The 13,571-nt window shown below is 41.7% G+C and overlaps 1 protein-coding gene across 2 annotated transcripts in view; it reads right to left on the reverse strand.

Annotated features, from left to right (window-relative positions):
- Nucleotides 1–13,571, reverse strand: part of piezo2a (piezo-type mechanosensitive ion channel component 2a) — a 136,949-nt gene that overhangs the window by 85,448 nt on the left and 37,930 nt on the right. For both annotated transcript variants that reach the window (XM_072679382.1, XM_072679381.1), the window contains exon 3: nucleotides 11,672–11,797. In XM_072679382.1, the coding sequence (XP_072535483.1) occupies nucleotides 11,672–11,797 (126 nt within the window). The remainder of the gene's footprint in view (nucleotides 1–11,671; nucleotides 11,798–13,571) is intronic.

Here is a 13,571-nt window from a genome sequence, read left to right on the forward strand (position 1 = left end):
TCAAAAATAATTAAATAAATAAACAGTTTAATTAATTAAATAAATAAAATAAGTAAAATAAAATAAAAAAAAGAATAACTTACATTACAAAATATTTAAAAAATGTTTCTTGTAATAAATAAGACATTTTGATGGGCTATTATTATTATTTTTTTGCTATTCTATACAACATATACATTATACAGAATAACCACTACAATCACTGTCACGATGGCTAATTGCAAACCTCTAACAGAGGCTACTGTCAATGAAATTCTATCCAACTCCACCCTTTCAAGACGCACAAATGCAGCACTACATCATTACCCCAACCTCGCGTGGGTAAAGGTTTAAATGGAGTCTTTGTTAGAAGGCCTTGCACAAAAAAATATACTGTATCTGGGCTAGAGAGCAGGGGTATTTTTAGAACATGTGGGTTGCGCATCCTGGGGAAGACAATTCTTATCATGAGTGATCGCAAGTTATTGACGACACAAACACACTGGAACCTAAGACATTTGTTATTGCTGGCAGCTAGTCAGCACGGCGACAAATGAAATGTCTGCCTCCTGGCATCAGGACAAGGCTGCTGTAGCTCATACAACTGCCAGAGAGGCGAACAATGGCTTATTAATTCACACGAGGAGGTCACAGTGAGGTGGGAGTCGTACTGACGTCCGATTGGTGGATTTTAACAAAAAAATGCCTTCACATTCCAAAATCAGCATTCAGACCCATCTGAGATCTTGTGGATACAGAATTAAAAAAAAATACATGAGCCTGCTGCAAGAAATGTTATTGCTAAAACAAGAAGAATTGTTTTATATCGCTAGGAACTGCATTTTATTCGTAATTAATTGATTTGAACTGTAAATTATATTAAGAACAGTACATTATATAGCATTACCTATGACTAGCCAGGTTCATTGCTCACAGGTTGGACTGAAACATCTTCTTTGTGGCTGAAAAGTTATTCTCAGCTGTAACTGTAACTGTTACATTTACACACATGGGACCTAGAAGACCCAAACTGATAATATAGGCCTACATACATATCCTAAGACTAGGTCTACTCTTCTCACAGCCTGATTTGTCTCTGCCACATATTGATTTCAAACAAGTAAGGTCACTGTTGGATCTTATTTGTTGGCCATAAACTAATCAGACACTTTCAAGCAGGACTCAGAGTGGCTTAGTGGTCTAATGTGCTACCACTATGGCCTAGGGGTTGTGAGTTCGACTCCTGAGCCAGCACCGGAGTCCAAGCATATAAGGTTGCTATGTTTCTTGGACTGGAGTGGGAAAGTAGTGGCCATTATTAACACTGAATACCTAATATAGGTGTGGTAAGAGTTGGTTTAGAGCAAAACAACTGACTGGGGAACCTGAGGGCTTTGAGATCCACTGCTTTAAGAACCCAAACAAACCTTTATTTTTTAAAGTCTGAACATCAATAAAACAGTAATGGTCTTTGAATGTGGATCAATTACCACAAGTTCACTCAAGTTCAGAGTCTTACTTGAGTGTTTTAAGATGTTTAGTTCATTGACACATCGGCAATGTTTCATGCAGAAGCCTGGAACTTGCAACAACACTCCCAGCGAGAGCACAGGGAGTCGTTTTTCACATCCTTTCATCTCTAAACTTCCCCCTGCTCCTCTCCACAGAAAGACGGCTTGTTCTCCTAGACCTTGCCACAGCGGAGTTTAGAGAGATGCACAGCTAAAGCACATGGCCTTTTTTTTCTTTTGATGATCTGCTCAAATGTACTCCCTGCCAACAGCTATTGGGAGGGAGATGTCATCTTTGGCACAGGTCTGGCTTCCAGCACTACACAGAGACTGACTTTAAAGATGTAAAAAAGCAGGGAAATGAAGTTGGGCACTGGTCAAAAACTCAGTTGTTGGCAAGATGTTTGACAATTCTAGCAGCAGTTTCACCCAGATGCACATGGAACCATTAAGGAACATGTGTAAAGGAAGACATTCTGCAGGTATTGTACATCCTGAGTCAAACAGTTTGATCCAGTACAGGGTAGTGGTTGTAACAGGGCAAACAACGAAGCACAGGCTTCTTCATTTTTTTTCTCCCCATCACTTCCACCAGCTGCTTCTGTGGGATTTCCAGGTGCTCCCAGGCCAAACAGGAAACACAATCCCTCCAGCGGGTCCTGTGTGTTCCTTGAGTTCTCCTCTTATTATGATGTGTCTGGGACACCTCCAACCAGGGGGCATCTTTATCATAACCCTGAATCATCTCAGCTCTCTGGCTCTTCTCAACATGAAGAAGCAGCAGCTGTTTTTCAAGCCTCTCTCAGACATCAGAGCCCCTCACCCAACCATGAGGAGTGAACGCAGCCTCTTGCCAGAGATAATAAATTTCAGCCGTTTGTATTTGCAATCTTGTTTGTTTGGTACTTAGGCCTGACCATAGGTGAGGGTGTGAACATAGAACTTTTAAATTTGGCTCAATTCTCTCTTCATCACTCTGGTCCAGCATCCACATTACAGCACCTGCAGCACCACAATCCCTCTTCCTATCATTTGTAAACAAAAACCCAGGATACCTTACTTAGGTTAGGTTCACACCCCCTACATGAAGGGGGTATGCCATCAAACCACAGGCTTCGGCTCTTATATCGACCGCTTTATACTCCACTGCATCCAGCAGCAGAATAACCCTCATAATGCCAACAATATGGGCACAGCTCTCACCAGAGTACAAGGACCGGACGGCTCGTGTTAGTGGCTCAGGCTCTCCATCCTCCCAGAACACCTCCCACAGGATGTCTTGGGAACACAATCATAAGCCCTCTCCAGATCTGCAAAACGTACATAGACTGTGGAGGCGAACTCCCATGCCTGGTCCACCTTTCCACAAGGCAGAATCCACATTGCTCATAATAAATCTGATGTTCAACAATTGAATGGATTATTCTTTGTAGTACTCTGGCATAGACTTTCCAAAGGAAGGCGGAGAAGTAGTAATATTGGCACTTACACGCAGTATCAGTATCAGTATCGGCAACAGAGAGCATTGATACTTACTGATTCCCATAGAACATTTTTGTTTGCATAGTTTTTACTGGTTGTTTAAATGTTTGGTTTCATAACAGTCAGTCATATAGTCATAGTTTGGCTCTGAAACCAAAAGTTGAGTTTTAAAGTTGCCATTTTTTTTCGCTGCACTAAAATGTGAATTTCAAACACCAAATAAAAAACTGTTTGGTTGAGCTTAGCCAGATTATTTACATTTACATTTATGGCATTTAGCTGACGCTCTTATCCAGAGCGACTTACAAGGTTATTCGTATTACAGAGGAGGGCCAATGTAGTGTTAGGAGTCTTGCCCAAGGACTCTTATTGGTGTAGCGCAGCACAGTCACCCAGACCGGGAATCGAACCCCAGTCTCCCACATGGTGTGGGAGTTCACTGGCAGGTAGTGGTGTTATCTGTTGCGCCACACCAACCACTTGGTCACACCAGATTATGGTTTCCTACTTGCACACGTTTCTGCATTATGGCAATTCTTTATTTTTTCAAATGTGCAGTTTCTCAACCAGTAAACATTGTTCTTCTAAGCTTATTATATCTTATGTGGGATCCAATGTAAAAAGGTACAACCTATCAACAGTGGAACACCACAAATATCAGGATATATTGCCAACTATTGAGTATTTAAGTCAGAGTTGGTCTGGGTATTGGTACTCCGTATCAGAATCAGAATCAGAATCAGAATCTCTTTATTTCACCAAGTATGTTACCCATACAAGGAATTTGTCTTGGTGAGAGCAACACGTATGACAAGTAACAAAGAAACACAGAACACAGTCTTAAACTAAAGGAAAATTACACTAAACAATAAATAGGGTAGGGGATAAATTAAAAAAAGTAGAAAGTACTAAAGGTAATAAAGGTAATAAAGAGCTGAAAGATGTATTTACAGAAAAGAAAAGAACATCTGTACAGGTGTGCAAATAGTCATAGTGCAAAATAGGCAGAGTGCAAATAACTGTTCAGTCCGGTTTGGTACAGTTCAGTTGTAAGTTTAGAGGTTTACAGTGGGAGGTGACCACTGTGATTGAGGAGCGCTACAGCTCTGGGGAAGAAGCTGTTAGCATGACGTGTTGTGCTGGTTTTGATGGACCGCAGTCTTCTACCCGAGGGGAGTGCCTGGAAGAGGAGGTGTCCAGGATGTGAGGGGTCAGATGTAATCTTGCCAGCCCGCTTCCTCATCCTGCTGGAGTAGATCTGCTGAAGTGATGGCAGGTTACATCCTATGATCCTCTCTGCTGTCCTGATGATGCGCTGGAGTTTGGTTCTTTCTTGTGAGGTGGAGGAACCAAACCAGATAGTTATGGAGGCTGTGATAATGGACTCGATGATCGCTGTGTAGAACTGGATCATCAGGGTCTGTGGCAGGTTGAATTTCTTGAGCTGTCTCAAGAAGTACATTCTTTGTTGAGCTTTCTTGATGATGGAGATGGTGTTTTTCTCCCATTTCAAGTCTCTGGAAATGGTGGTGCCCAGGAACTTGAGTGACTCCACCATTGATACTGCAGTGTTGTTGATGTGGAGGGGGGGAAGGGTGGGTGGATTGCGTCGGAAGTCCACCACCATCTCTACAGTCTTTTCTGTGTTTAGCAGCAGGTGGTTGTTGCTGCACCAGGACACCAGCTGCTCAATTTCCTTTCTGTAAGCAGACTCATCACCGTTGGCTATGAGGCCCACCAGAGTGGAGTCATCTGCAAATTTCAGGATCTTTACAGCTGGATCTTTGGAGACACAGTCATTAGTGTAGAGGCTAAAGAGAAGGGGTGAAAGAACACAACCCTGAGGGACTCCAGTACTGAGTGTCCGGAGGTCTGAAGTGTGCTTCCCCAGCCGCACCTGCTGTCTCCTGTCTGTCAGAAAATCCACGATCCACCGACACATGGAGTCTGGCACTGACAGCTGGGAGAGCTTGGCCTGAAGAAGCTGCGGCACAACAGTGTTAAAGGCCGAGCTAAAGTCCACAAACAAAACCCTAGCATAGTTTCCATGGCTGTCGAGATGTTGCAGGATAAAGTGCAGGGTCAGGTTGACCACATCATCGACAGACCTGTTTGCTCGGTACGCAAACTGCAGGGGGTCCAGCAGGGGATCTGTGATGGACTTCAGGTGGGCTAGGATCAGGCGTTCAAAGACCTTCATGACTACAGAGGTCAGGGCGACAGGCCTGTAGTCATTCAGTCCGGTGATGGTGGATTTCTTGGGAACTGGAATGATGGTGGAGGTTTTGAAGCAGGCTGGAACAGAGCAGAGTTCCAGTGATCTGTTAAAAATGTCCGTAAACACTGGAGCTAGTTGGTCACAGCAGTGTTTTAGGGTGGATGGAGAGACTGAGTCGGGCCCGGGGGCTTTCCTCACCTTCTGTCTGCTGAAGAGCCTGTGAACATCCTGCCGGTTGATGCAGAGATGAGCAGGAGGCAGAGGTGAGAGGGCCAGTGTGGGGGTGGAGGTGGAGGGGGGTGATGGGTGGTAGACGGTCTGATTGTCTTTTGTGAGTTCAAATCTGCAGTAGAACTCATTCAGGTCGTTGGTGAGGTGTCGGTCGTTCAGGAGGAGGGGGGTCTTTCTCACCTTGTGACCAGTGAGAAGCTGTAGGCCTCTCCAGGCTGAAGATGGGTCGTTAGCAGTGATGTGTCTGTTCAGCTGCTCTGAGTACTTGCTCTTCGCAGCTCTAATCCCTTTCTCCAGTCTGTATTTGGCCTCCTTAAAGACAGTTCTATCACCACTCCTGAACGCTTCCTCCTTTTCCCTCCGAAGCTGTTTGAGTTCTGCAGTAAACCAGGGTTTGTTGGGCAGATACTTGAAAGTCTGGTGTGTCAATCAACCCCCCCCACCTCAACATCCAGTGCCTTTAGCAATTCTGGACAAATCTCATTCACTCTCAGTGTTTTGTCACTGTGAAGCTTCCAACTAGCTCAATATCTCAAGCCAAAGCTATTGATTCTGACTTCCTGGTAGTCTCCAGCCCCATATCCTGGACAGAAGACATGTTTCAACATGCTTCAGCATCTGATCATATCCTCAGTCGAGTTCAGAGCTTTACCGCTCTTACTGAACAGTTTGGACCGTGTCCTTCCTTTCCATCCTAAGTTGTCAGAGGGTTTTCCAGAAATCAGGAGCTGGGTTCAGGAATCCCCTGAGCCAGCTGAACTAGGAAAGCTTCCTTCATCTGTGCATCCATAGAAGCCCCTCTGTGTGTCCACCAACTGGTTCCTTAGTTGCCACCACTGCAGGCACCAGCTAGCTGCATTTCTCCACTCTTCAACAGTCCTTCAACTCAGAATTATTTGTAATATTTATTATTTAGTATCTACTATAAAACCTTCCATATGTAATCTGCAGTTATTATACAAGTTATGTAGTTATAAGAGACTCGAGTGGAAGTGTGGACCCACAGATTCTTGCAATTTATGGTGTCATTAAAAAAATAATAAATTAGTAATTAAGTTTGCACTTAAATAACATCTCACATACAAAAGCAAAATGACCAAACCTCCTAACCTCCATTAACTCTGCATGTTTAATGTGTTTTTTTTCCAAACACCAGGTGTTTCTAAACATTGTTTGCAACTGAGCTGCCACTTCCTCTCTGTGGTGTGAGGGTGAAGACAGACTGGGCTCTCAGCGACTGTACTGAGGTCAGCTCATATGTAAGCCTTATGGAACTGTGTTAATGCTGATACCAGACCCTTTTAAAACTGTGTGAAATACATAGTATGGTCAGTTCAGCTGGGTTCTGACTGCAGACTGTCACTCATCCTACTGCTGGGGCCACTGCTGACCAAACCTAAAACAAAGGAAACGGTGCCAGAATGTTGAACAATCACACAGTGCTTTTTGTTTATGTGTTAGTTTCCAGAACCCGTTGTGATTATTTAAGGACTGGAGAGAACCGAAGATATAAACAGGCATGGAGAACTGCATAGTCCATGCATAGTTCAATGCACAGAGTTCATACTCTTGTACTTGTACACTAATTATGTGTTTAAATCTTTCAATGTATTAATGATGTATAATGTATAAACTTTTTGCAGCTCATAGTGCAGTTCATAATGTTTCAATGCATAATTAATAGAAATCCTAAAAAACAAAGAAATAAATTAAATTAAAAAAACACTGAAAAAATATTTTTATTTATATATTTTTATATACTTTAAACAGCATGAAACGTTAATGTCATGTAAACAAACAAAACTATTAGCTTGTAAATAATGTGCAATACCCTTTTACCCAACACAGAAAAGTGTCTGCATTTGTGGTGCTGTTTTCTTTATTTCTTTATATGTAAAAAGGCTTAGTGGCCTTTTCACGTTTTATTCAAGGACTGTTCTAATTTCTTGTATATGTAGCGGACTGTCACCTCAAGCCTTGTGGTTGAGGGCTGTTGAGGCCTCTTCGGAAAAAAAACAAAACACTGCAATAGAAACAACCCCAATCTCCTTCTGGCATAAATGTTTTTATCATTTAGATCCATCCATCCATTCCTCAATCTTCTTATCTCCTTCTTCCTGATCAGGGTGGCGGTGGTTCCAGAGTCTACCCAGAATCACTGGACACAAGGCAGGAATACCCCCGGGACAGGTTGCCAGTCTATCTCAGAGTACCCTCTCATAATCTCATTCACTCACACCTAGGGGCAATTTAGCATAGCCAATTTCCCTACCATGTGTGATTTTGAAAGGTGGGAGGAAACCGGAGCACCTGGAGAAAACCCACACAAACACATAGAGAACACACCAAAATCCTCACAGAGGGATGACGGCATACACTATATGTTTGTGGACACGCCTCCTAATGAATGCATTCAGCTACTCGGCTACACACACACAGCTTATCTGGTCCAGGTAGAGACGTATTGCTGATAGAACAGGACTCTGGAGTAGGTGAACGTGTATCTATTGGCCTACTGGAATGATGGTGCTCCATCCACGTCATTTTGGGATGAGTTAGGGAGTTGGAGATGAGGTGGGGTGGTAATCATCCAACATCTAATGCTCAGGTCGATGAATAGCAGTGGTGCAGTATCTAGTGGAAAGCTTTCCCTTGACAGTAGAGACAGTTCCTCCAACAAAAGTAGGATACACTCTATTTAATACCCTTGATTCTGGAAGAAACAATGAATGGATGAGTGGATGTCTCAATATTTTTGTCCACATAGTGTATTTTAATATATATTAGCATCTCCCAGCATTCTCAAATGATACAGTCAGGTGTTAGCAGCATATTGTCTCTGGATAAGGTTTTGTTAGCTCGGCATGCTACTCTACCTCGGTTATTTTACATCCTGTGTTTGTTTGCTGGTTCTTTATCCTTCAGCTTGTCAACAAATGCATGTGTACAGCTGTCCATGTAATTTGTATTTACAGCAGTGGTGTCAAAGTGAATTACTCAGTAACTGTATGGGGAACCTAGGAGCAAAAAAGACCAATTTCCATGCATTGCTGCTGTAAGTCTCAAAATGTGAAACTCATGAGAACACCCCATTTTCCTTACAGCAAAGAAAAAGACTAAACATTATATGTCCAAAAGTGTGCAGACACCTGCTCTTCCGACATTAGCTCAATACTACATGCCAGCTAGAGGGATTCAAAGCTAGGAAATCTGCATTTTTCTTCAGTGTATATGTAAATAAACAAAAAAAGTGAAAGAGATGATAAAAGGAAAAGGGCAGACATGCAGTGTGACAAACACCACACAGAGTGATGCAGCACATCTGTCTTGCATGTGTTCCAGCCACCCTGCTGTCCCTGAACTCTGACCTTTTCAAAAGCGCGGCAAGACAGCTGTGTGTACATGTTTATATGTCCAGCTTGTATCCATCAATTTCATATTCTCAGTGATCACAACACTACTCTGTTGGCAGACACGTTACTTTGCTCATCAGAGTTTGTCCACTCAACATGGATCCCATTGGGCGTATTTTAAGTTTTTAGTCATAATTGGAATCACAGGCCGGTTTATGAGAAGGAATTGCATAATAGTTGCTTAAGGCATGACAGCAAGGCAAGACCTGACGGATATACAGATATAAACTTTGTTAGTAAAACTCTTTGGGAGTCCATTACAGCGAACAGACTAAATGCTTTCATATGCCAGCTGTTATCTGCTTTGCCATGTGGTTGGTTTCAATTAGAATGTGCTTGACCAGACAGAAAAGCCATTACACTCAGTTCCCCTCCATAAACATTTTTTTTTAGTCTTTTCATTTAATCTTTTCATTTTCTGGTACATTCAGGCACTGTAGAAGTGTACACTTGCCAGTGCATCCTCCACTTCATAATTACTGAGTTCTTCCACATTGATATATCTATTTATATATCACTTTTAGAAATTCTATGACTCTGGAGGCTTTTTTTTTACCATCTGCATGCCATCATAGTATGGGCAAACGGCATAAAGAAATGCCAGCTTTACAGATCTAAGTGCAATTTGTTGTGATGGTCTGGTGGTCCCTTAGGGGCGCCATGGTAGCATAAAGTATTTTGCTGAGGTCATATGTGTTATATTTAGCAAAGATTATTTATAACCTCTTCAATCTGAACAGTATGAGCCCACTTTTTGTCACTGCATTTTGCCATGCTGGATCTTTATGCTCAATGCTTGGTGGGCTATAGCGGTTCTGTAACACAAATGAATCGTATAGGTTAACAAACCTTTCACTGTTTATTTATTTATTAATTCTTTTATTTAACACTTTAAATTACCACAAAGTTATTCATGATTGTTATGCTTAATTAATTAATTTTCATTATGGGAGTCAGTTGTCCAGTTAAGCCGTTAAGCTAACTCACAATTTCACAAGCGAGTTTTGTACTTAGGCAGCTACAAGCTCTGTGTGATTTAAAATGAACCTGCCTATTTTAAATCATACATTGCACATCAATGATTTTTACAGTGTACCTGTGCATAACAATGGACTATTGTGGGGTTAAGGTGACCTCATATCATGTATTAGTCATTTCTGAGTGGTCAGAAAAGGATGGGCCCCCCTTGTGTTGTCTTGGTTCCTCCCAAAGTTTCTTCCTCCAGCTTTGAGGGAGTTTTTCTTGCTTTCTTGGTGTTATATGTTTTAATTGTTTCATCTTTGTCTTATTCCTGAAATGTATTAAAGTTGCTAACATTAGGCTATAAAAGACGCTATACTAATACATTTGACTTGACTCGACATCCAATCCAGGCTGAATCAAAGATGTAAAATTCAGGTCCGGAGAGTACAATTCCTCCCTAGTATTTTGTTCCAAGTACCTTTGCTCTACTGCTGGTGGTTTGAGCTAGCTAAAGCTTTCCTTGCAGTCGGAACAAAATTCTAGAAAATATTTATTCCCTTTCTGGACCAGCGTTAGCAAAAAACAACATATGGCAGCCATTTCAACTGCTATTTAGCCACTATCTAGACTTCTCAAGGTGATGTTAGTAAACACACTCGGACACCAGTACTGGTTATACGTGCCGTTGCTGTTTAGCTGTGTAAGTGAAATGACAACTATTGTGCGTATTGTAAGGTTCATTTAGTTGACTAGTTGACACCTGCCAGTGTTTAGGGTGTACTTTACTTTTTCATGATCATGACAAAGGAGACTCTACTCTTGCCTAATTGACCATCAGCGACTCCCCAAGGCAAATTTGACCAAAATCAACATGGGTGGACAGTTCCAGCTAAACTCTCCACTGCAATGAATAGCACACATATAGTAGAAGTTCTCACTTTTATGACTGCACAATTATTTGTTCCTCAGTTTCTGAATAATTTACATCAGGTACACCATATGGCTTAAGATTAAAAGTGGCTACAGCCCTTTTCTGGTTTTACAGACAGAAATGGTTCCTTCTGTACTTCAGACTCCTCAAGAAAGTGCTTATTATTTAGTGTGTGTGTGTGTGATCATGTGATCTTCTTCAATGAGTCCTAGCTGGCATCTAATTTTACTTACATTCAGGCAAATGTTCTGTGAACGAGGCCATTAACACACATTTACAACAGCCCAGCACGGCAATGGCCCGTCTAGACCAACTTTACAATTTCTGCAGTGACGTCACTGAAGAACCATTCACGCCGCGGAGCAACACAAATATTTGCGAGGGTCTCTGATGAAAACTTAAACGTTCGATCGAGGGCCTCCGTCTTCATTTGCACATTTTTATTACCACGCACAGACACGAGACAGATGACCTTAGGCCCAGATCCTGCATTAGAATGCAGTTCTGCTGGGCTTGGGCACTTTTTCTGTTCATTATGCACAGATCCCCATCTTGCACACAGATGTTGTGGCTTAGAGCTGCCCTGAGAGTGTGGCTAGTGCCGTGTGCCTGTTCTGAGAGCGGTGCTGTTTGGGTCCACGCCCAACAGAGCTGTGTGGCTCTGCTGCTAGTGCTGCTGCTGCTGCAACCCCCTTGTGTCAGGGGTAACAGGACCCAGGCGAGGGGTGTTGACCTCAAGTCAACCGCCCCAGGTCCAGCCCAGGTGCCGCTCTGCTCTCTTGTTATTTGTTTTAGTCAGGATTATAGCTGTGAAACCTGGAAACCCACCCTGACCACCATGCTGAGCTCATGGTTAACTGCATTTATGACACCTTTATTATTTTGTGAATGCAGTAAATCTGGAGTAGGCTGACGTTAAAACTAGCACCAGACATGTACTTACAGTTGAAGTTGGGTTCAATGTTATCTCCTGCTAACAGGCTGTTGATGGTGATCTGGTAGACAATGTGAAGCAGCAGAAAAGTCAAACTGGTGAAGCACAGGGATTTCAACAAGCGACCTGTGTGGCCTGGAGGAGAAAAAATAATCAGTTAATTCAGGAACAATATTCAGTTTCAATTGATATTGTAAACACTGATGAACATTGACATCCACAATCAGCGACAGCACAGTGATTTTTCTGAAACTGGGGACAGTTTCCCATTTTACACATATAAGCGTATTAGCACAAATATCCAGTTAACTGTGTGTTCGGATTACATTAACGACATTAATCTGATAATGTGTGCACCATTACACTTCTATACTACTACAACTATTATACCACTATTACTACTGCTACTACTACAACTACTACTATAGCACTACAACTACAACTACCACATCATTATTACTACTGTAACTGGGGTAACAGTAACAGTACACCCATTGCTACTGCACCACTACCATCGCCACTACTAGACCTCTATTATTACTACTACTAACTACCACTACTTCCCCTATTCCCACTAGTGATTCTACTACAACTATTACTACTAATAAACTATTGCAACTGCAACACTACACTACTACTGCTACTACTACTGCTGTAACTACTACAACAACTATTGCTGCCTCACGACAACCACTACACTACTACTACTATGACTACTATTACTGTAACTACTACTACTAATACATTACTACAACTATTACTGCTACTATTTTTACTACATTCTACAACTATTGCTACTGTTACACTATCATCACCACCACTACACTACTACTGCTACTACATCTACTACTACTACAATTCATCCACTAGTCTTCCTCTGCTACTACTAATAATTCTACTACTACTATTATTACTACACCACTAATTCTAGTACTACTATTTCAATTAAACTACTACTAGTTTCCATGCTATTACTACTACTACTACTACTACTATACCACCACTGCTACTACTTCCCCTAATACAACAAATAATTAGCCTACTACTACAACTACACTAATAATTTTACTACTACTAAAATTAAACTACTACTATTCCCCTACTATTAATACTACTGCAACACCACTACTACTACTTCTATTACTAATACTTGAACTACTACCACCCAATTCCACTACTACTACAACTACTACTACACTATTAATTCTACTACTGTTACTACTGCACCACCATCAGTACTACTACTACTACTACTACTACCACTACTACTACCTGTACTGCTACTACATGTACTACACTACTTGACAACAAATGATACTATTACAATACTACTAATTTATAGGTAATTGGTTTTAAATAACAGTAAAACATTATATTACTACTTTTAGTAATATTAAGTAGTATATTAAGATTAAGTAGTATCTTAAGTACAGTAATATTAAGTATATTAATGTTTTCACAAGAAAGCAAGGTGTCTTTTGATAGGAAATGCATTAAACAGTGCACATAAGGTCATGGATTGCCACTGAAAGATGTACAGCCATAAGGACTTGCAGGCTCTGGGCCAAGGAAGTGGCTGTATTTGATCCTACAGAGGAAACCCAGCAATCCAGTTGTCCGGGTGAAAGTTCACTCAGGTGATCCTGTCAGTCTACTTGCTATAGTATAGAGCTGCTGTAATCCACCACCATTAGCAGTAATGCAGCCTTGTATTACACACTGCTCTCTCTCGCTCTGGGTAGTGATATACAGCTGATGTTTTTGGCAGCCTACGGGCCGTTCGTCATGTAAGGGCCACTGGGCGCAGTATGAGTTCAGCGCCTGTGCCATTTTCAGAAAACTCTGACTGAAACTGTACAGAGAGCTCTGCATGCTGGCACTGGAGAAATCTTTGACTTGATTTGTCCCC

This window comes from Salminus brasiliensis, chromosome 5 (assembly GCF_030463535.1).
Source record: "Salminus brasiliensis chromosome 5, fSalBra1.hap2, whole genome shotgun sequence".
NCBI lineage: Eukaryota > Metazoa > Chordata > Actinopteri > Characiformes > Bryconidae > Salminus > Salminus brasiliensis.